The following is a 24,299-nucleotide window of genomic DNA, read 5'->3' as shown; positions in this document are numbered from 1 at the left end:
TTTCAAATTTAATTTATTCTTTGTTAACATTACTAATGTATACCATTTTTTGTTTACAAAATATTTGTATAGGATAGAATTAAATGAGAGCAAATTGAAGATCACGAGTTTTATTATTATGAAAATAATAGACAAAACATATACGAATTTTCGTGTGTGATTTTTTAGAAATGCTCTGCTTATGATAGAACCATTTTCTTTTTAAAATTGAAATAAAAAGTGTTCCTCTTAAATTTTATTTATTTTTGAAAGTTTTCTTTTCATAGTAGAAAAAAAACTAAAAAAGTATATTTTTTTAACTGAGTTTTTCTAATATCTTTAAAAATAATAGTTTGGCTCTGATTTGGGTCCAAGTTTTTATTTACCAGTACTGATTCCATGAAAAAGATTACATGATTTTAATTTGTATGGTTTTATATTTTCAAAATTTTAATAATTAGTTAATTCATTCATCGGTCTTTACCCATTCATCTGCACTGTTATTGGCATCGGCCAAAAAAGTGCTATCGCTACATCACTAGTAAGAACACTTATCTAATTTTTTCTTCGATAGACTGTTTCTCCCTATTTAGGTTCATCAAGAAGGCTGTTTCTTCTTCTGTAGCTTCATCAGGCTTCCTGATAAACTTACAGGAGAAACAACCTGTCGAAGAGATAAAAAGATTAAAGTATTTTTACTAATTTACTTTTGCTCTGTTCTTTAAGAACATTATTTCTTTATTCTTACTTTATTTGTAGAATGCACCAACATGATTTATATATATATATATATATATATATATATATATATATATATATATATATATATATATATATATATATATATATATATATATATATATACATATAAATATATACATATATATATATATATATATATATATATATATATATATATATATATATATATATATATATATATATTTATATATAATAAAAGTATAATACTTTTAGCAAATGTCGCTTATTTCCAAACTAGCAGTTTATGGCTTGGTTCTTGCAACAGGTTTATCTCTTGTACCAATATACTTTGTGCCAAAAGCTGTTCCAGAGAAATATAGTAATTTTCATCAATATTTATTTAAACTTTTTAACTTGAAAAGGCCACTGCATGTAATTTGAAAACTTGTAGAAAATGCAACCATAGATCACTTATTTCTTAAAGTCTCTATAATAAATATAACTAATAGGGAACTATATAATAGGTAACAGGAAAAATATGAAGAAAAAATCTTAGTAAAAATTGTATCACCTTTTTAAGCAACATTATTAAACTATAAAAATTATCACTTAAATAATTAAAAATAAGTCACTGACCTCACATTATAGATAAATATAAATAAACTAATCCAAAGATGTAGATTTTTTTAATTAAAACTTTTTAAAGCTAGAATTTTCTTCACTTAAAAGGAAAATGTGCATTTTGGGGTAATATCATCACAACTTTTTAAAAGTTATAGGTATTTAAAATCCTAATATATCGTCACTTTTCTATCATATGAATGATGTTTGGAATTTTTTGGAAATAACACCTTATAAGAAATAATTTGTTACTCCCAAAAACAGCTTCTTTTTTTTTTATCTGCTTCAAAGAAAAGCATTTTTTTACTGAAAACATTTCATGTACTCTTAAATTTCACTGAATAGCCATCAAAATTGTTAAATAACCATGTCATCAGTGCACAAAAACGAGACTGCAGTCAATCCAAATTGTGATGTTTTAGCTGATGTGTATAACAATCAATGTCACAAAGAATGAAATCTCTAATCTTATTAAAGCCACTCTTAGAACTGGAAAAAGCCTTGATCTTAATAGCCTTCCTACATTCCTTCTTAAACTTATTCTAGACATAATTTCTAGACCTTTTAGTATTATTATAAATAACTCATTTCAAAATGGTTTGTTCCCAGATGCTTTCAAAGTTGATAAAGTCATTCCAATATTTAAAAAAGGTTCTAATATGGATATGTCTAACTACTGACCTATCTCTCTTCTTTCTAACCTAAGCAAACTCTATGAAAAAGCTATACATAAGAGGCTCTATGCATTTATGGATAAATTTAAATGCCTTTACAAACACCAGTATGGACTTTGTGCTAATCAATCCACAACCCACTCACTTGTTAAAATTAGGAGGCAATTAGAAAAGCTCTTGATGATAAAAACATTGCATATGGTGTCTTAGTAGATCTACAAAAAACTTTGAATACACGAGATCATTCTATCCTACTCAAGATATTAGAATATTATGGAATCAGAGGAGTACCTCTTAAATAGTTTACTTTCTATCTTCACTACTGATCTCAGTTTGTCTCAATTGATCACTCAAAATCTACTTAAATAAATTGTTCTAATGGTGTCCCTCCTTCGTTCTTTACATTAATGACCTTAATAACTCAATTAAGTTTGCAACTCCTTACCACTTTGCTGATGATACTAACTTGCTTATTAACAACAAATCTTTAAAAAGAATTAATAAATACATTAATCATGATCTTGCCAATTTAGTTCAATTGCTTTGCTCAAATAAGCTTTCTCTTAACTGTAGCAAAACTGAATTGGTCATATTCAAATCCAATAAATTAAAAATCAATAAAAACTTTAACTTTAAATTATGTGGCCAGAAAATCATTCCTGTAAATTCTATCAAATTACTCGGAGTTATAATTGATTCCAACCTATCGTTTGTATCCCATCTTAAAGACTTAGCCATAAAATTAGGCAGATCAAATGGAATGCTGGCTAAAGTTTGCCATAATGTCAATCTGGAAACACTATTAAATATATATCATGCCACTTTTGGCTCATATATACGATATGCTTGTCAAATATGGGGTCAATCTCAACAGCAAGCAGTTTTAAGGATATCCCATTTTTAGAATAAACCATAATACGCTTTCAGAATTACAAATTCAATCCTAATGAGTTTATTTTACTTCCAAGATCCTTAAACTATGTGATTTTGTATAAAATCTTGGGTTAATCTTCCCTATGAAAAAGCTCTCCATTCAATCTATGTTTTAAGAGTAACCTTTTCCACTCCTTCCTAATCAAATACAGTTAGTAAATTTAAAGTTATGTGTATCTGTGTATAAGTGTTTGTGATAAATGTATTTGAATAAGTGTGTGTATATATGTATGCATAAATGTGTATGTGTGAGTGTGTGTGTATATATTTATATATATATATATATATATATATATATATATATATATATATATATATATATATATATATATATATATATATATATATGTATATATTATATATATATTGGGACCCGGTCCTAAATATGTATACAAGTATTAGCCCTGGCCTAAAATATGTATATATACATACTTAGTTATGTATGTATATATACATACTTAGTTATGTATGTATATATACATACTTAGTTATGTATGTATATATGTTATGTATGTATATATGTATACTTAGTTATGTATGTATATATAGTTATGTATGTATATATAGTTATGTATATATGTTATGTATGTTATGTATGTATGTATGTTATGTATGTTATGTATGTTATGTTATGTATGTTATGTATGTTATGTTATGTATGTTATGTATGTTATGTATGTATATATAGTATGTATATATGTTATGTATGTATATATGTATACTTAGTTATGTATGTATATATAGTTATGTATGTATATATAGTTATGTATGTATATATGTATACTTAGTTATGTATGTATATATACATACTTAGTTATGTATGTATATATACATACTTAGGGCCTTAGCTAAAAATGAGACTTTTTGCAAACCCGGCCCCAGCAAAGTTATAAGATTAAGCAGGGTTTGATAGCTGTGACTCGAAAATTTTTTTTAATACTTTACATATTATAATTTTATACTTACATTTACTATTTATTAAATGCTGGCATATATTTATATTTTTTTAAACTGTTATGTACTTTCAACAAGGTTGCAATCAGCCACTATTAAGTTATAAGTTACTTTAAAATAGAGGATAGGGATAAAAAGTTAGGAAATGGTTAGGAAATTACAAAGTTGTAGGTTGTATATAAAAGGAAAACATGAAGATGTGTAAGAGTTATCAGGACAGATTAGAAAAAAATGTTGTTTTGACCAACATTTGTTCAAGAAGATTAAAGTGATTTAGTTATCAGCCTGTAGAGAGGTAGCAGCTTCAGGATTAAAAGGTAGAAGTATAAAAACTTGAAGAGAATGCCTTACATATTTTATGAATGAGCTTTAGTTAAGAAAAGAAAATGCTCTAGATTGTTTATATTAGGGAAACAGTATAAATAAGAAAGGCTAAAGCCTGACGATGATGATAATGATGATAATTATGATGATGATGATGATGATGATGATGATGATGATGATGATTATGGTGATGAAGATGATGATAATGATAGCAATGATGATTGTGATGACCATGTTGATCATAATGATGTTTATATATGCATATATATTTACAAAATATAATATGAATTTTGAATTAAAAAAATATACTTTAGGATGTATAAATGTTTATGCAGCCCCATTCACAAACCCAGCCCCAGCCCTGGCTATGTTTTATCAAACCCATTCCGGCCACAGATCTGGTCAAATTTCAACCTCAGTCACTTCCTACGGGACGCCTTTTTATTAACTTTTTTGAAGAGATCAAAAACTATGTATTTTTATTTTGACATGACTAGAAAGGTGACCACCTGAGGTTAACAAGCTCCACCTACTCCTACCTCATTCAAGCTTAAAAATGTTTTCTTTTTTTTTTTAAGTTTTTTTAAGCTTACTAGTAAATCATCTTTTTAAAAAATTAAAGATGTTATACTGATTGTTTTAGCAAGAAGTATAAATAAAACATGGAAAATTAGCCAGCCCTAAACTGTCACAGAAGAGAGGTGAGGCTTAAGATTGGTAGCATGTTCTAAGTGATCAAAAAATGATTACTTTTTGTCAAAACTGGAGTCTATAGTTGTTTCATTAGAAAGTAGAGCCACTTTAGAGGTAAGGTTATTAGTAAAATCATAAATATACAGTTATGGGCAATAAGATTGCACCACTCATAATTGTTATAATTACTTATAAACGCAAAATATGGGTGGTGGCAGCACGCACATGGATAATTACATAGTAATTGACCAATAGGAAAATATATTATATGCCTTTGTTTACATTAAAATCATGTGTAGTTCAATCATTAATATTTTAGAGTATGGCATCAAGTCAACCGATAGTATAAATCCAGGAAATTCTGTGGATTACCAATTCTGTGGATTGCCAAGAATTACTATTCCAAAATCCAACAACATGGCATGCCAATTGGCATATAGATTTCAAGCTTGCAAGTTCTTACTTAACTAGTGTTAATGTCTAATTCCTTATTAAATCACCCAGTCCATTGAACCAGGTGTCTTCCATTTTGTTTCATGTTTTAACACAATTTTTATTTATAAAAAAGATTGCAAGGAAATTTCTAGCTCAAAATGTTGAGCAGTTAATGGAAATTTTAATATTGACTTTTTTTTATTGTATTTGCTAATATTTTTTAAGTAATTTCTTAAAAAAGTGATTTATCTTTGAAATTATAATTCTAAATGTTACTGTTGTTTTTCCAGTTAGATTTTTGATGATATATAAGATTTTAAGTATAGTCTTTGGCAATAACTGTAACATGTAAAAACTAGAGATAGTGTCTCAACAAAAAAACTCATCTTGGATCGATGTTAAGTGCATCTAAGTACTGTCTTGTAGAAGGCCTTTTAGGGAAAGACTTTAGGGATAAGCAGAATAATTCTGCTAAGCAGAATAATTCTGCTAAGCAGAATAATTCTGCTAAGCAGAATAATTTTGCTAAGCAGAATAATTCTGCTAAGCAGAATAATTCTGCTAAGCAGAATAATTCTGCTAAGCAGAATAATTCTGCTAAGCAGAATAATTCTGCTAAGCAGAATAATTCTGCTAAGCAGAATAATTCTGCTAAGCAGAATAATTCTGCTAAGCAGAATAATTCTGCTAAGCAGAATAATTCTGCTAAGCAGAATAATTCTGCTAAGCAGAATAATTCTGCTAAGCAGAATAATTCTGCTAAGCAGAATAATTCTGCTAAGCAGAATAATTCTGCTAAGCAGAATAATTCTGCTAAGCAGAATAATTCTGCTAAGCAGAATAATTCTGCTAAGCAGAATAATTCTGCTAAGCAGAATAATTCTGCTAAGCAGAATAATTCTGCTAAGCAGAATAATTCTGCTAAGCAGAATAATTCTGCTAAGCAGAATAATTCTGCTAAGCAGAATAATTCTGCTAAGCAGAATAATTCTGCTAAGCAGAATAATTCTGCTAAGCAGAATAATTCTGCTAAGCAGAATAATTCTGCTAAGCAGAATAATTCTGCTAAGCAGAATAATTCTGCTAAGCAGAATAATTCTGCTAAGCAGAATAATTCTGCTAAGCAGAATAATTCTGCTAAGCAGAATAATTCTGCTAAGCAGAATAATTCTGCTAAGCAGAATAATTCTGCTAAGCAGAATAATTCTGCTACTTTATCTATTAGGCTGGCGCAGATATAAACCTGTTACATTGTTTCCTGCCTAGGATGATGAATGCTGGATCTTCTTGACTCTAATCATATATTTTTGTTTGTGCCTCCTTGATAGTGGCTATGCTGCTCTTCCTGTTATCTCCTAATTAGAATACAGCTCTAGAACTCAGTTTAATGGTTCTAAGGCCGGCTAGAAGTAAAGTTTCCTGAACTCTGTGGAAAATCTCAGAAAGACTGATTCTATCAACAGCTTCCAAATATCAGAGTATTTACAGTGCCATGTTGCATATGGATAGTGTCCCTGTTAATGCTTTTAGTGCGTATTGCGAGGCCACATAAGGAGCCCTATGTTTTAAAAACATTTGGGGTCTGCAAAGCAACCTTCATCATTTGAACCTTACCTCTTGCAAAACTCACCAGACTTGCTTTTAGTAAGGCTAATTTAGATTCTGCTATTCCTTCTTTAGATCTCAGTGTTGATGGGTTTAACCTTTGATTTGCAAAGAATCTAATAGTCAAATGCTAAATGGCTTAGCTCTAACCCCATTAACCCTGCTGGCAGTAAAGCCTATAACTTCTACATTTCTCAATCTCTTACTCAGGTAGTTAACTTTGTGAATCGTTTTCTTGATCAACTCTAATCATTTTCACTCCTTGATTTATGTCTTGTTTCTGACCCAAGCCTGTGTTCAGTTTCTCTTTTTTCTCCCTTATGAGGTTTTGACCATGCAATGATTTCTATAATCCTTTCATCTTTTCTTCTTCTCCTCGGACTCAACCTGTCATCGCATTACTTATTATTACCCTATAACTGACTAGGATTTTATTCATAATTTTCTTCATGACGGTCCTTGAGCTTGTCTTTTCTCTCTCAGGCAATAAATGCGCTTCCAATGTAACCTCCTGAATTCAGGCAGAAATGGGAGCTTTTATTTAATTTTGTCAGTTCCAAGTCAATTCCACCCAATGGTTTTTGAAAATAATAATTCTTTTTTAATATCAGCTAATTTATCTCCGCAACTTGGCACAATTGGTAATTTCGCACTTTCTAATATTTTATGTAGTTCTCCAGTGTTAATGGTAGTGTGTATTTCCTGTAGTATTTTTGTTATTTTCAGCTGAATGTCCCTGTTCATGTGTGTTTTGCTGTTCTTCATCCTCACCAAATAATCTCTTCAGTAAATCTGTGGTAAATAGTTGTATATTCTTTGAAGGCATGGTACCATTTACAAGAGAATCTAATAGCTCTTCTATTTTTTGATTTTACCGCTATTTATTCGAGTTTTCATCGTCATTAATAGCTCTCTACTTAAATTACCATCGGATTCTTTTAATTTTCTAAACATAAAATCAATTGCTAATCGGGCTGTTGCAAGATTAGCATTGTCTCTGCTACGAGCTTCAACAGTTAATTTAATAGACTTTAGAGTATTTTCAAATTTATTTAATAATTCAATATTAATATATTTTATTATATTTGCCAAGTTCAACTTTAAGTTAGATTCACAAACCCTACTAATATATTTTTGTAGAAAAGGTAGGGATTCAGCTCGACGACGCACCGCTGCCTACAAAACAAGGCAAAACATTCGAACCATGAGACTCGCCGAGCCTTAAACCGGTATCGGATCCAGGTATTTACCCACAGACTTGGAACCGAAAAACTCTAATTGGATGGAGGCGGAGAGGCTAGGACTATTGCTCTTGACATGCCTAAGACTTTTGATAAAGTTTGGCTTGCCGGTCTTCTCCATAAGCTTGCTTCATATGGTGTATCTGGGAAAGTTTTTGAGATTATCAAATTGTTTCTTTCTAACCGCTTTATTAGGGTCATCCTCAAAGACCAACTCTCTTTATTTCCAGTAACTTGTGTCTAAAAGATATCTTATGACAAGTGAGCACAAGATTTGTTTTAAAGGCCAAAAAACATTTTAATTCATTATTAAGATGTTTAAAACATGTCATATGCCTACTAGGTGTTGTCCATCAAGGACAATATTACTAATGTGGTTGGAAAGGAATGATTCAATAATTTTAATACCAGCATTCTAGACAGATAGGGTTGCCAGATGTCCCGATTTTACAAAGGAGAATTCTGCGCCAAATATGTAAAAATATTTTTTTTACTTAGTTCTCCTTCGTAAAATCGGGACATCTGGCAACCCTATAGACAGATAAAGTTTATCATTTAATATAATTAATGAGCAATGCACTGAGTAAATACCATTAGGGGTTGTGCTCTTTTTTCACAAGGGCTTTGATGCCTTCACATTTTCCACACATAACTCTAACTCCTTCAAAATTATAATTTTTTTGCTGTGTTTTCCATAATCATAGTAGTTGATTTTATTACAGCAACATTCATATAGTAAAATTTAAGACACTTATTTGCTTTTTATTATCAACATTTTTAAAATTGTTATTGTTGGAATTGATATTAAAGTGCATGAAACATATATAATAGTATGAATGATTTGTTAGTGTAAGCATGTTTATATAATTAACAATTCAATGGAAGACAGACACTGAAAATTAAACTAATAATATACTTATGTGTACTTTATATCAGTAACAAATCATTAAGTTTTGAACTTACTGTTTATGACAAATAGAATTAAAACAAGAAGAAGTCCTTTAATGTATTTTTATTATAGAGTTTGATTATCTATGCTACTGCAAAATAACTTTTGTACCCATATTTTTAAGTGATGGAAATATTTTTTTATCAAGTATTTTAAAGAATAGACATCTTTTCAAATGTTAAAAAGCTCTAAAGTGAAAAAAATTTGCTTTATTTTTTATTTACAATTATACAATAAATTTTAATAACACTTCTTTTATCACAAATTTCAATTTTTATAAATTTTTACTAATTGTTTAATCCAATATTATTGATTTTTGGGAAGCTAAAGCAGTCTCTGCAAAAAACTTACTTATCTGCTTCCTAACTGAAGAAATATTTAGTCGCTTTGAGGTAGGAAACTGGAGTAGTAAAAAAAATATAGCAAATACCATGACTGAAAGATAGTGTATCTGTTTAATATTTGTAATTTTTATAAAACTCAGACAACTAGTTTACATAAAGCTTTGCTTTTTTAGACTAAAAATGTGTTCCATTTATTTAAAAATTATATGGCTTTTTTTTATATAAGTTTTATCTTGAAACACGAACTTAAACTAAAAAATATTAAAACATTAATTTACTTAAACATAATTGTACTGCTAGAGATCTTTGTACTGTACTTTGCCATGTGTTAGCTTCTTTGTTTAAGCAACTTATTTGTTTTACATTTGGTAACTATTGTTTGTTACTTCACCACTGTGACTTCATATTATTACTGACCTCACACTACTAGACCTGTGACCTCAGCAAATTCAACTAACCATTGTTGACTATTTAAAGTATGAAAAAATGTTTTTTTTTTTTTTTTATTATTATTAGGAGACATTCAAAAAGTTTCAAGGAAAGATATTGTTCAATCAGAAGTGCAACCTGGAAGTAAATATATTTTTATCTTTTTAATTGTTTGTATATATGCTATTCTTTTTTATTTGATTTTAAGTCTTTAAGTATCGACTGCAAAAAATGAAAACTATGTTTTAGCTGTTAAAATGTATTAGATTGTTAATAATATCAATTACAGGCCTTGTTAAGAAGCGTTATGCTGTTTTTTTTTGTTTTTATTTTTTTGTTAATTCACCTCCCCAAGGCCAAGAAGGTCACTGCAGACGAGGAAGCTACTTAATTGTGGTTATAACCTTCTCTTAACTCTACTACTCTGTAACATGAACCTTGACGGACAAGGCCGCTGTGCTGAGAAGGAAGTTGAGCGTGGTACTATCAGGGAGGTGGTGAGAATCAAACTCGGAACCTCTCGTTTAAAAAGCAAGCGCTCTACCACTACACTACTACTGCAAAAATCTGCATTTCTGTTTGCATTTTACGTATGAAACGGCGATTTTACCTATGCGTTAAGCTATTTATGTTATGCCAAAACTTTTTTCAAGTGGAATATTTAAACAGTCTTTTGAAATAATTGGTACAGAAAACATTAGGCAGAAATTAGTTTTTTTTAAAAACATTTTCACTGCAATTTTGAATTTTTTATTGTTTTTTTTGTTTGGATAAAAAATCAAATTTTTTCTACTCTCTGTTTTTAAAAAATTTAAATTTATTTTATTATATTTAAATTAAATTTATTATTAAATAAAAATAAATTTTAATTTATTTTATTAATTTAAATAAATTTTTTTTTGCTTTAAGAATTTCCAATTTATGTTGAAGAAAAAAAAATTCATTTTATCAAATTTAAATTACTCTTTTATATTCGCTTTACATTCAACTATTTTGTTTATTTATTTATAGTTTTAAATTAATAAATTTTTTTCATCCCCTTATACAAGTGCTAATATCCAAAAGTGTTTAATGCTTACAACTGTATATAAATGTATTGCCGAATAAGCCAGAATCAAGCCTGTAGAAAAAATTGTTTTAAAGATTTTTCTCAGTAAACTTTATATAAAAAATTCATGAAAAGATGGTTTTTTTAGTTTTGAAGTTGCTTTTTAACAAAAGTTTTTCATTATCAATTTTTTATATTGATCAAGAATAAATGTTGATAAATAATTAACTAGTTTATGAGTAGTAGACAAAGATTTTGTTAAAGTTAAAATGCTAAAAAAAAATTGTTGATTATTTTTTTGCTTTTTTTTGACCCTTTAGAAATTTACTCATAAACAATTGCACCCTCATTTAAAAAAAACAACAAGCTGCAAAAATAAAACGATATTGTTGTTTTATGAATGTTTTAAGAAATAATTCAGAAGTAGAATTTTTTTAAAATAAGGAAGGAATAAAATAAGGAAGGAATAAGGATTTATAACAATATTGTTTAATTTAAAGATATTTAATCTTTAAATAATTTTTAATGCGGTTTCAAATTAAATATAATTATAATGCGGTACTTTAAAATACGCAACTGATGTAATTTAACTTTTGATGATATAAAAATGTACATTAGGTCAAGTTACATTTTCTAGCGTTACGTTTATCTGATATGCAACAAAATCTCATAACAAGGCCTAAAATACTCTATTATGTCTCTATGATTAACTGTCTCAAAAAGAATATTTTTATATAATTTCTTTTATTTATTTTTGATATGACAGTTTTATTTTTTTTGATCTTTCATAAATTTCCTTTTTTTAGATATGAAGATTTGGTCAGATCCATTTGATCGTAAAAAATAAGTTTAATCTGTTAAACTATCTTATTCATTTTGTATGTTTTATGGAGATTGGAACAGCAAAGAATTCAAATCTTTATTTAACAATTTAAATAAAAATAACTTTTTTTCGTATTATAAAATTTTATTTTACTTTTCTGAGTACTTGGTAACTATGTTAGTGTGTAAATGGAGTGTAACTGTGTTAGACTGGATTGTAGTAATGTTCAACTGATTCATTAAAATTGTAATAATTATTAGAGTTCATAAAAAGTGTGAAAGTTGATAGTTATAAGGAAGGCTTCATAAAGTTATCAAATGTGAAAGAGGTCTATAGGTAATGTGCTAGCAAATTAAATCTTGCAACAATATAAAATTATATCAATTAACAGAATTGTTCTAATTTCTGAAGTTTGACACTATGCCGTGCGATTTCATCCAATATAACTTCTTTTAAAATTTGGTTTGGTTATAAAATAAATTTATTATAGCTTAAGTTGTTCTTTGAAAATTTGACTCGGGTATAAAACAAATTTGATATAGCTATTCTTTTTTTGACACTGTTAAGCTTGAGCTTAACAGTGTCAAAAAAACACTTTTGACACTGTTAAGCTTGAGCTTAACAGTGTGAGAAAAAAGTTTATTCCTTTACCTCATAGCTTACCCCATAGTCTTTTTTCTTTGTCTTAATTTGTATGTGTAATAGTAAAGTACTATTAGCATAATAAATTACATATATTATTAAATATTAATAATAATGGATAAGTTTCTATTATACTATTTTTCTAAAATATGACATTATGTAAAGTTCATTTTTACAACTGGGTGTCTTTCTAATGCCAGCATTATCTGTTTTCCAGATCAGGTTTGAGTTTCTTTATTGTGATTCTATTATTAGAAAGGTAACCATCCAAGGCTTCTACCTTTTTTTTCCCTGTTAAATTTAAGATTTTTTTTAACAGTTTTCCTTCTAGGTAAGTTGCCTTCATAACTTATTTATCAAAGTTACTATAAAAAACATAAACAATGCATTTTTTTTTCATTTTTTTGTTAAAAAATGTAATTTTTTATGTAATAAAACTAAAAATAATTTTTTTTCAAAATGAATTTTATTTTTGAAATTTTTATATAATTTCGCTTCATTTGAGTATCAGGTTGACATATTTTTGAAAAACTTTTTTTTTGAAAAAATTAGAGACCCATTAAATATTTGAGGGTCTTAGGGACCCCTTTAAATATTTGTTATTGAAAAAAATTTTTAAACCTAGTGTTTTTGTATTAGATAGAACACATTTAGGGGGGAGCATATTATTTTCAAAAATGTTGCTCTTTGCGACACCCTAATATATATATATATATATATATATATATATATATATATATATATATATATATATATATATATATATATAAAAATACATATATATATAAATACATATATATATGTATATATATATATATATATATATATATATATATATATATATATATATATATATATATATATATATATATGTATATATATTAAACAAAATAAAAAGAAGAAAAAAAGACAAATAACACAAAAAAGAGCAAAAGTGAATAAACTGACATGATAGATAACGAATGAATGAGATAACACAACGTTTGACGATCAGAAGGGTGATAAAAATAATAAAGAAAATAAGAAAACAAAACGAAAGGATGTTTTTAAATATGTTTAAATATGAGACAAAATATATATATATATATATATATATATATATATATATATATATATATATATATATATGCTCTGTTCTTTTAGAACATTGAGCACTCTATTTGTAGAATAGGCTAACATAATTTATAATTTATATATATATATATATATGTATGTATGTATGTATGTATGTATGTATGTATGTATGTATGTATGTATGTATGTATGTATGTATGTATGTATGTATGTATGTATGTATGTATGTGTATATATATATATATATATATATATATATATATATAAACACACACACACACACACACACACACACACATTTTTACTAACTTTTTGACTAATTAGTACTCAAGGAATTTTAGCATTTATATTAATTAACTACAAGTTATAAAATTGGTATTATAACACAGCATAATTTTAATAATTTAGTGTTTTTTTTGTATAAAAAAAAATATTTTTTCTTTTTAAATTAAGTTTTTAATTTTTTTCAATAATTTTATATTTAATGCCTAATTTTTTTCTTTTAAATATTAATTTTATGTGGTTTTTATTACATTAAATTAAAAATTAACTTTTGTTGTTACCTTTTATAATATAATACAATAAGTTAAAAAAAAAGATTTCTTCAGAAGTAGTACAACTTCAGTGGTATAATGAAAATTGATTACAAGGTATTTATAGTTATTTTATTACTTTAGAACTAAAACTTTTAGTAATATTTTTTAAATTTATTTGTGTTTTAAAAGTTAAAATGTGAAAAGAAATCAAAGGTGAAAATTAAAATTTTTGTTTTTAGTTTCAGAATTTATGTGGAACTGTTTACAGGAAAGGAAATGTTATATTTACATCAGGTGGTGATTCTGTATTAAGTCCAGTTGGAAACAGAGTAACATGCTTTGATCTTAAAAAGTAAGTTTTTTGGTTTTATAAAAATATAGTTTAATAGGTGAAATCATAAGTATAGTTATAATAACTAATATGTGTAAAATAGATTTATCGAATTTTTGCAACTGAAATTGAGAAACTCATTTCTTATTTTTCACTACAGCCTTATTTTTAGCTTAAAGTTTATAAAAACCAAAAACGTGCTTTTTAAATTATTTTTTTTTAATTATTTTTTTTAAATTATTATTGGGCATTAATTTTTTATTATTTACTTTTTTTTTTAAATGGTCTCCTCTTTTCAGATTCAACCATTTATTAGTTGGAGGTAGAGGAGGTAGAGGAGTAAGAGGAGGGGAGGGGTGGGCAAAGTTAATTATTAAAAATACATACATTTTTAGTGCAAAACTATTTTTATGTTTTAGTTAATGTCCTACACCGTGTTTTATTCATTAAACTTTTAAAGTTGAAAATTTTTAAATTTTATTCCTAAAATTACATGCCGGTAATTTTTATATTTTTAATGGCAAATAAAATAATTGAATTTTTTGTTGTTGTTGAGTTTTTCAAATTTTTTTGGTTTAGCAATAAATCTGCGACGCTTCCATTTGAAAATGGGAAGAATATTTCAAGGTTGTGCATCTCTCCCAATAACAATCTACTGCTTTCTATAGATGAAGGTTAATTAACAAAAATAATTTTATCTGAAAGTTATATTTTATTATAAAGCCTTTTTACATTTTTTTTGAATTATTGCTTTATTGTTTTTATTGTTATTAACAGAAATGGAAAGTATAAAAAAATTTTGTACTCACGTAAAAGTAGTGTTACTTAAGCGAAATTTTACTCTATTAAAAGCAAGTCTAAAAATTTTCTCAAGTAAAAGGTAAAGTTACCAATCTAAAATTTTGAATTTCAAAACTTCACTTAAAACGTTTGATCTAATCAAAACTTCATTTAAAACATGTTTGATTCATAACTTCACTTAAAATATGCTTGATTCAAAACTTCACTTAAAATATGTTTGATCTATTCAAAACTTCACTTAAAACATGTTTGATTCAAAACTACACTTAAAACATGTTTGATTTAGGGTTATGTCTTCTCCTACAGATATATACCAAAACTTTAAGAAAACTTTTAACTTTAAAACTTCATAACTCCAAGCAGATTTAAATTTAGGGTTTTTGGATTAATAATTTATACTCAATTATTAATTAATTTATATTCAAATTTGAGTAAATTTTTTTTTTTTTAGGTTTTTATAAAACTTAATATGGTTCTTCACCTACCATGAATGGCACCACCTACCGTAATTGATTCTATACCTACCATGAATGAAAAAAATCATAAATCTTGATTTTAATTTTATTTATTTACTTTAAGAAAAAAGTGCATAAATTTAATATGATTACTAAATAAAAGAAATATTGGTTTTTTAGTTTTATAAAAATTATCAACTAAAGATTTTCTCAGAATTAGAACTTTATTTCTTCTTAAGTATTTTTTTTTGTTGTTGTTCAATTCTTCGCCATAACTTATAGTTGTAAGTGCTCCTGCAATTGTCCGTCCAAATATATTAATTTAACTTTTATAACTTTTTCTGAATATTTTTTTTCTTTTTTAAATCTTAAATCTTATTATTATAATTCATTTTATATCCTAAATAAAGTATAAAAAGCATATCAAATGAATATTCCCTTGGGTTAAGTATATAAAAAAACTTTTGCCATAAAAAAAAACAACCTTTTTTTAATGTAGAAGATTTTCTTAAAAAAGCTATAAAAAATCATTCGCAGATAAAAAAAAAATTATTTATTTTTTCAAAAATCACAATAGGAGCTTTTTCATGGTAGGGAAAGAAATGACCCTAATCAAAACTTCACTTAAACCATGTTTAATCTATTCAAAACTTCACTTAAAACATGCTTGATTCAAAACTTCACTTAAACCACATTTAATCTATTCAAAACTTCTCTTAAAACATGTTTGATTCAAAACTTCACTTAAAACATGTTTGATTCAAAACTTTACTTAAAACAAATTATAAAGTAGCAAGTTTATAAACACATTTTTTATCAACTAATAAAATTAGATCAGATTTTTTGCAATTCAATAATACTTACAAAAAGTTATGTGACTAGAAATATAGTAAAACAAATTTTTATTATTTGCGTTGTATTGAAGCAAGTAATAAAATGGCATAATTTAACAACATGTATTCTGTTAATTAAAAGTTGAATAAAGCATTACCTAAATTCACTTTTTCTCTTGAATCAAACATAAAAATTGAGTTAAGCATCAGCATTTGTTAAAAAAAAACGTTTATCCTGTCAATTTGTTTGTTATCCTGCTTATTAGTTAATCAGTGCTGAATGAAACATGTTCTGTATTAAGCGGATAATGAAGAAGTTTCTTGAGCGAAATTTTTTTTTTCATTGTGTATTTTTATACTCAGTAATGTATATGATTTTTATACTCAGTAATGTATATGATTTTTATACTCAGTAATGTATATGATTTTTATACTCAGTAATGTATATGATTTTTATACTCAGTAATGTATATGATTTTTATACTCAGTAATGTATATGATTTTTATACTCAGTAATGTATATGATTTAAAATTTAGTGAAGTACAATACTTTAATTAAAAAATACTTCAGTAAAATTTTGAAACTAATTGCTCTCAATATATGTGCATTGGTCTCATTTTCTGAAAACATTCCAGTTAAGAGTTTTTAATATTTATTAACAACATAGTTTACTGCACTGATGGAAATTGTGGCATTAAGCTGTTTGCAGATGATATTAAGCTGTATCAATTGAGAAATGATTACAACAATATTCATCTTGTAAACACTTTTTAAAAAATCTCAGCAACTGAAAGTATCAACCAACAAATGTTTTCATTTATCCTACGATATAATATATCTACTCATCCTTATTATTATTAAACTCCGATACCAATATTGAAACTGCTTATTCAATTCAGGATATTGGAATGTGTCCTTTGATACAAAGTTCTCTAATCACTGCTCTTGTATTTCAGGATATTGGAATGTGTCCTTTGATACAAAGTTCTCTAATCACTGCTCTTGTATTTCAGGATATTGGAATGTGTCCTTTGATACAAAGTTCTCTAATCACTGCTCTTGTATTTCAGGATATTGGAATGTGTCCTTTGATACAAAGTTCTCTAATCACTGCTCTTGTATTTCAGGATATTGGAATGTGTCCTTTGATACAAAGTTCTCTAATCACTGCTCTTGTATTTCAACCATTGTACTCTCTCGCATTTACCTACTTTTAAAATCTTTTAACTCTAACAATTCTCAACTTTTATTAAAAGCTTACAAAGTCTGTATTAGAATTTTGCATCCCAGTTTGGAGCCCTCGTCTTTTAAAATATATAATTTGCATAGAAAAAGTTCAAAAATATTTTACCAGAATTGTCTGTAAAAGATGTCATTTTACATTGATTACTTATCAAGATTTATTGTCTTCCAAATTGAATCCCTTGAATATTTATTTGAATAATCAGAGTTTAATTTGATCTTTATATGACTTATAAAATTGTACACAATCTTCATTCATGTATGGAACTCTCTTACAGACCATATAGTGAATCACCCTCACTGTCTGCATTCAAATTGAATTTAAAATAGTATGATTTAAAATGTCATTGTGCAGTCTACTAATTTGGTTTCTTCACAATTACTTTTATTAAAGTTTTTTATTACTATTATTAATATTTTTTGTTGGTGCTATAGAAGAGTAATTTAGTAATTACCTGTCTCACCATTTTGTATTTTTTACATTTTTTTTTTTCAAATACAAACAAATGAATAATAAAAGTAAAGTTACAAGTTTTAAAAAATTTTAAAAGCCAAAGTACACAACACTAATCAATTACAGTAACACAATTTACTATTTAACTTAAAGTTACCAAGTGACTTTTACTTTTCCACCTCTGGTTTTTAAAAACCAAATTAATACTTTTATTATTTTATAGAGTTATTTTTTATTATATAGTTTTTAAATTTAGATGGGAAATGTGTACTTTTCAATCTACAGACTAATTACAAGTTGGACTTCTTTAGTTTTAAGAAAAAAGTTTATGCTATTAAGTACAGTCCTAATAGCAAGTAAGTCAAATGTTTGTCATACATTTTTGAATTGAAACTTCTTATTTATATTGATTTAAATTGGATTTTTGTCTAAGTATGCAACAATATTCAGAACATACTAGACTGGGGTTGTTAAGTTTAATTAATTTTTTTGATAATAATTTTATTTTACATAGATATATAGCTGTTACATATGGTCGAGGTATTCAAATTTGGAAAGCTCCAGGAACAAACAGAGAGTTCACTCCATTAACTCTCATGCGAACTTGCTTAGGTGCATATGATGATACAAAATGTATTGATTGGTCAGATGATTCAAGGTTAGATTCTGTTTGAGTTTAATATTATATATGGATTTTAAAAAAGCTGCATTTTTTATTAAAAACTTTTGAACTAATACAGCTTAGTATACCTTAAAAATCTCTGTGTTATTTCTCAATAAGTTCTGTATTATTAATTTCTCAATAAGTTCTCTCTTAATAGTCATGATATCCTTGCTTATTGCTTGATTTCCTTGTTTTCACAGGGTTTATGTGCGGTTAATTTCTTAGCCACGGGGCGAAATGAATATTGTGTGTTGTAAGAAAAATACTATATATATATATACACAGTCCTAAGAATTAGGAAATATGAGGTCATCAATAAATTGGTAACCTTAAACTGTTAGAGTTCAGCATCAGGTCAGCAAAAAAAATTTGACACAAAGGGGTTATCATGAAACATAAAACTGAAAAGGGTTAACATAAAACATAAAAATTCCAAGAGTTGTATATATATATATATATATATATATATATAATATATATATATATATATATATATATATATATATATATATATATGTATATATACATATAAATATATATATATATACATATATATGTACATATATATATATATATATAATATATATATATATATATATATATATATATATATATATATATATATATATATATATATATATATATATATATATATATATATATATATGTATATATCCATATAAGTATATATATATATATACATATATATGTACATATATATATATATTTATATATATATATATATATATATATATATATATATATATATATATATATATATATATATATATACAGAGCTTTTGATGAAAAAAATCGCTAAGCGTGTTATATCACACATGTAAAATTATAATATGTTGTCATTGAGCGCAATTATGCGCGCTGGGGGACAGGACCGCGAGAACGATCTTGAAATTTTAAAATTGTAGAAGACTGTGTTTATAAAAAGCTTTCTATTTGTTGTACGACTTTCATTTGTCAATGTTTGAATTAGTATCTACAACAGTGCATTTATACTACTTTAACGATTTAGTTTTTTATACTTTCCAACTTCTTGTTTTATATTTGCGCCAGATCGCTATTTTTTTAAATTATTAATGATAAAAAAATGCAACCAAACAAAAACGCAGTAATAAGTTCTTATAATAGTATTGAAGAATAAATTCGTGGCTAAAATTTTTTGCTTTTGTTGTTTTGATATGTATTTAAAACGCTGTTAACTTAATATTTACGATTAATGGTTTTTACATTTCTTGATAATTTTTTAATAACTAATTTTTTTCGTAAATTAATAATCATTAAATATATTTTTTTATAATTTCTTATATAAATAACGCTTTTTATTATTGTCAAAAAAATAGTAGATTATAACACAAGAATAATTTGAAATTCTTCTTCAAAACTATTAACTGTAAGTTAAATAGCAGATATTCCCCTTAACTGTTGTTTTTCTAAATGTCTTTGAATTGTGTTATTTGTCACAAAGTTTGTCCTGTCGATAAACCATAAAGCACTTTGTCGTATCAAGCCTTTATAACCTTGTAATATCGCTTCCCTATTTCTTGTACTTTGCAGTATCTTTCAATAACGTATGTAATTCCGTCGGTAATTTTAGTTCTAAAGCCTATTACCTCTTCAACTTTCCATTTCATAAATGTTGACATTACTTTGTTTCCTATTGGAATATCCTTGATTGGGGACATTCTAAACAGCAGAAATGTTTGTTTTTTTATTATTACTTTTTTTTATTATTTAGATGCCCCAAGAAGGCCTAACGGTCTTGTCACAGAGCACTGCGGAAGTGCATTTAACAAGGAAGTTCACGCCTTCTTCCTTACCGTGACGTAAAAATATGTCCAGAGCTCGAATCGAGCCTAAATCTTCTGCTTCTTAAGCAAGCGCTCTTACCACAGCGCCACAGTCGCACATTTTTTAAATTAATTTAAGATAAATAGTACTTAATAAAAAATCTATACTATATACAAAAATAAATTTAAAAAAATCTATGAAAATTTACATTATGAAAATTTATTTTTGTAATAAACGATGATGGTCATTATTAACAATAATCAAATAAATATTTTATAAAAAAATCATATAAGAGCTTATTTTTTTTTCCGTCCTAAACTTTTGAACGAGCGTGATTTTATACTCTCGTTATATGGGCCTGTTTCACGAGCGCGCCCCCTTCATCAGAAGCCCTATATATATATATATATATATATATATATATATATATATATATATATATATATATATATATATATATATATATATATATATATATATATATATATATATATATATATATATATATATATATATATATATATATATATATATATATATATATATATATATATATATATATATATATATATATATATATATATATATATATTAAGAGTCAGAATTAATTTCTCCTAACCTTTGCCTAAAAAAAGTAAAACCTTTAAAGGAAGCAGGACATATTATCCAGGTTGTACTGGATTACATATTACCAGTAGCATAGTGATTTTTCTGACCTGATCTTCTGACCTGATCTGTATTATTTTATTAGCAATAAAACTTTATTAGCAATAAAGTGAAAAAATCAACAAAATATTGTTTTATGTACAAATTTGCTTTAACTAAATAAAAATTATATCAAAAATAATTTCAAATTCATCATTAATTGTTGTTTCATTTTCATATATATAGCAAGCGAAATGGCAAACTTTTTTTTTAACTATTATTTAGCTTATATTATTGTGAGTTATTACATAAATTATTATAATAATTTATAGATTTTTGGCTGTTGGTGGTAAAGATATGACTGTACGTATATATTCAGTGAACAGAATGAAAAACTTCAGACCTTTTGTTTTAACCGGACATCGAAGCATTATTATTAATTGTTTTCTACTAAAAAATTCTTTAGATGTATCTTTTTAATAGTTTTTTTAATGATTGACATTTTAATTTGACTTTAAATTTTAGTGTCAGCTATATATATATATATATATATATATATATATATATATATATATATATATATATATATATATATATATATATATATATATATATATATATATATATATATATATATATATATATATATATATATATATATATATATATATATATAAATATATATATATATATATATATATATATATATATATATATATATATATATATATATATATATATATATATATATATATATATATATATATATATATATATATATATATATGAATAAGTAAGTTTAATTTTGTTGTGAGCATATATTCAGCAAGAGTGCTCAATAAATGATATCAGAGCTATATAATTGATTTTTTGAGGAGGTTAAATAAAAATAACTACATGATTTTTACTACTAAAAGTTTCATGCGTTTAGCAATCATCAGGTAAAAAATACATTGTTTTTTTCGTTAAAAAATATACTCAATAAACATTGTGGCGTTCAAAAACAATTATAAAACTATAACTATTTGCGAGCGTGGTTTGGTTTTTTAATCTTTGGGCTCGTGGTTGTCAAGCAAGAACTTGTTTTTGTGACGGCACTTAGATATAATTTCTGTTTTTTTATTTAATAATTTTTGCGTACCTTTGTATGATATTATGTAAAGTTTTTTTATAATTGTTTTTGAATGCCACGATGTTTATTGAGTATATTTTTTAACGAAAAAAACAATGTATTTTTTACCTGATGATTGCTAAACGCATGAAACTTTTAGTAGTAAAATACACAGTGGTGTACACTGGATTTTTAGATGTTTGAGTTTTAACACTTACAGGCTTTGTGCAAACTCCAAACTTTTGTATGTTTATGCTTATATCAAAAAAGAATGTTTTGCAAAGAATTAGGGTGATTGGAGCTTGGGAATAAAAAACCCTAATTTTTGGGCCCACCCGGCCCTTATCGTGGGAGCAACAAGTTTATAAAATATTTTCTTTACTATTTTTATCTAAATTTATATTCATCTACAAATTTCAAATTTCATGCAATAATCTCTTAATTTTCAAAAACTATGACTACATAAAGTTTTAACTCCCCCCCCCCCCCCCCACAATTGAGGGGGCTGTAAACATTGCAGGGTCATAAAAACTGAACACTAAGAGATTATTGCATGAAACTTGAAATTTGTTGATGAATATGAATTTAGATAAAAATAGTAAAGAAAATATATATATATATATACATATATATATACATATATATATATGTATATATATATATGTATATATATATATGTATATATATATGTATATATATATCTATATATATATACATATATATATATATATGTATATATACATATATATATACATATATATATATATATATATATATATATATATATATACATATACATATACATATACATATACATATACATATACATATACATATATATATATATATATATATATGAATATATATATATAAATATATATATATATATAAATATATATATATTTATATATATTTTTAAAATATATATATATATTTATATATATTTATATATATTGTCAAAAGTCATTTGACAATGGTGAAATTCCAAGCTCATGGTCCAAAGCAAATGTAACACCTTTATTTAAGAAGAGCTCCAGAATCGACCCATCAAACTACAGACCAATATTCCTCACCTCGATTCCGTGTAAAATAATGGAGAAATTAGTTAAGAAGGCAATCATGCAGCATTTAAAATCAAACAATCTTTTATCAAATAGTCAACACGGAATTTTAGAGAAAAAAGCATGCATTACAAATCTCCTTTAAACAATGGACTTCTTGACTGGAAATATAGCCAGAAAGCTACCAGTTGATGTCGTATTTCTGGATTTTGCTAAAGCTTTTGACAAAGTCCCACATCAAGGAATGCTTTACAAATTAAAAATGTATGGAATCGAAGGCAATCTTCTCAATTGGATAAAAGCTTTTCTACTCTTTTCAGGTCTCAACGAGTCATCCTTGGCGACACTCAATCGAATTGGTTACCTGTGACAAGTGGAGTTCCGCAAGGATCAGTCTTGGGTCCAATTTTATTTGTTATTTTCATCAATGTTCTGCCAGATGTAATAAGCAAAGAAAACAGTTGTAAGATTTACGCTGAAGACACTAAAATCCTAAGCATTGTCAACTCACTTGCTGCTCAACTTCATCTCCAATCAGATATTGACCAAATTGTCCAGTGGACTAAAAATTGGCTCATGGAGCTAAATGCAAAGAAATGAAAGGTCATGCACTTTGACCAAAAAAAATTAACACCTTTCAAGTACTCAATGGAGGAATTAGGCCCTTGTTCAATAACGACTCAAACTACATTGGAAACAACTACCTCTGAGCGTGACTTGGGAATTCAAATTACCAATGATCTTAAAGTAGAAACCCAATCCATCATTGCCTCATGTAAAACAAATCAAATGCTAGGCATCCTAAAACACACTTTCCAATCTCGTGATGCTTTTTTATGGAAACAACTCTACTCCACCTCAATACAAAAATACCAGACAAACTAAAAAA

At 26.1% G+C, this 24,299-nt stretch overlaps 2 protein-coding genes across 4 annotated transcripts in view; both read left to right on the top strand.

Annotated features, from left to right (window-relative positions):
• Nucleotides 1-940: 940 nt before the first annotated feature.
• LOC136088787 (extracellular matrix-binding protein EbhB-like) lies at nt 941-12,007 on the top strand. Of its 3 annotated transcripts, none has more exons than XR_010642480.1 (3): nt 941-1,060; nt 9,971-10,027; nt 11,738-12,007. XR_010642480.1 is itself a non-coding variant. In XM_065813531.1 (3 exons), exon 2 carries the CDS (start codon nt 5,711-5,713, stop codon nt 6,554-6,556), a length of 846 nt encoding a protein of 281 aa, XP_065669603.1. In that variant the 5' UTR covers nt 4,828-4,994; nt 5,200-5,710; the 3' UTR covers nt 6,557-10,027; nt 11,738-12,007. The 3 variants fall into 3 exon arrangements, 1 of the variants encoding a protein (XP_065669603.1); XR_010642481.1 differs by lacking the exon at nt 941-1,060 and adding an exon at nt 4,828-4,888; XM_065813531.1 differs by lacking the exon at nt 941-1,060 and adding an exon at nt 4,828-4,994 and having other exon boundaries at nt 5,200-10,027.
• Nucleotides 12,008-14,010: 2,003 nt separating this feature from the next.
• Nucleotides 14,011-24,299, top strand: part of LOC100211841 (periodic tryptophan protein 2 homolog) — a 61,465-nt gene continuing 51,176 nt past the window's right edge. The window contains exons 1-6 of the mRNA XM_065813529.1: nt 14,011-14,120; nt 14,246-14,358; nt 14,917-15,011; nt 18,380-18,479; nt 18,638-18,781; nt 21,571-21,706. Of these exons, the coding sequence (XP_065669601.1) occupies nt 14,103-14,120; nt 14,246-14,358; nt 14,917-15,011; nt 18,380-18,479; nt 18,638-18,781; nt 21,571-21,706 (606 nt within the window). The 5' untranslated portion in view covers nt 14,011-14,102. The remainder of the gene's footprint in view (nt 14,121-14,245; nt 14,359-14,916; nt 15,012-18,379; nt 18,480-18,637; nt 18,782-21,570; nt 21,707-24,299) is intronic.

The sequence above is a fragment of the Hydra vulgaris genome, chromosome 12 (genome assembly GCF_038396675.1).
Source record: "Hydra vulgaris chromosome 12, alternate assembly HydraT2T_AEP".
NCBI classification, from domain to species: Eukaryota; Metazoa; Cnidaria; class Hydrozoa; order Anthoathecata; family Hydridae; genus Hydra; species Hydra vulgaris.
This window is presented reverse-complemented; position numbering and strand designations above follow the sequence as displayed.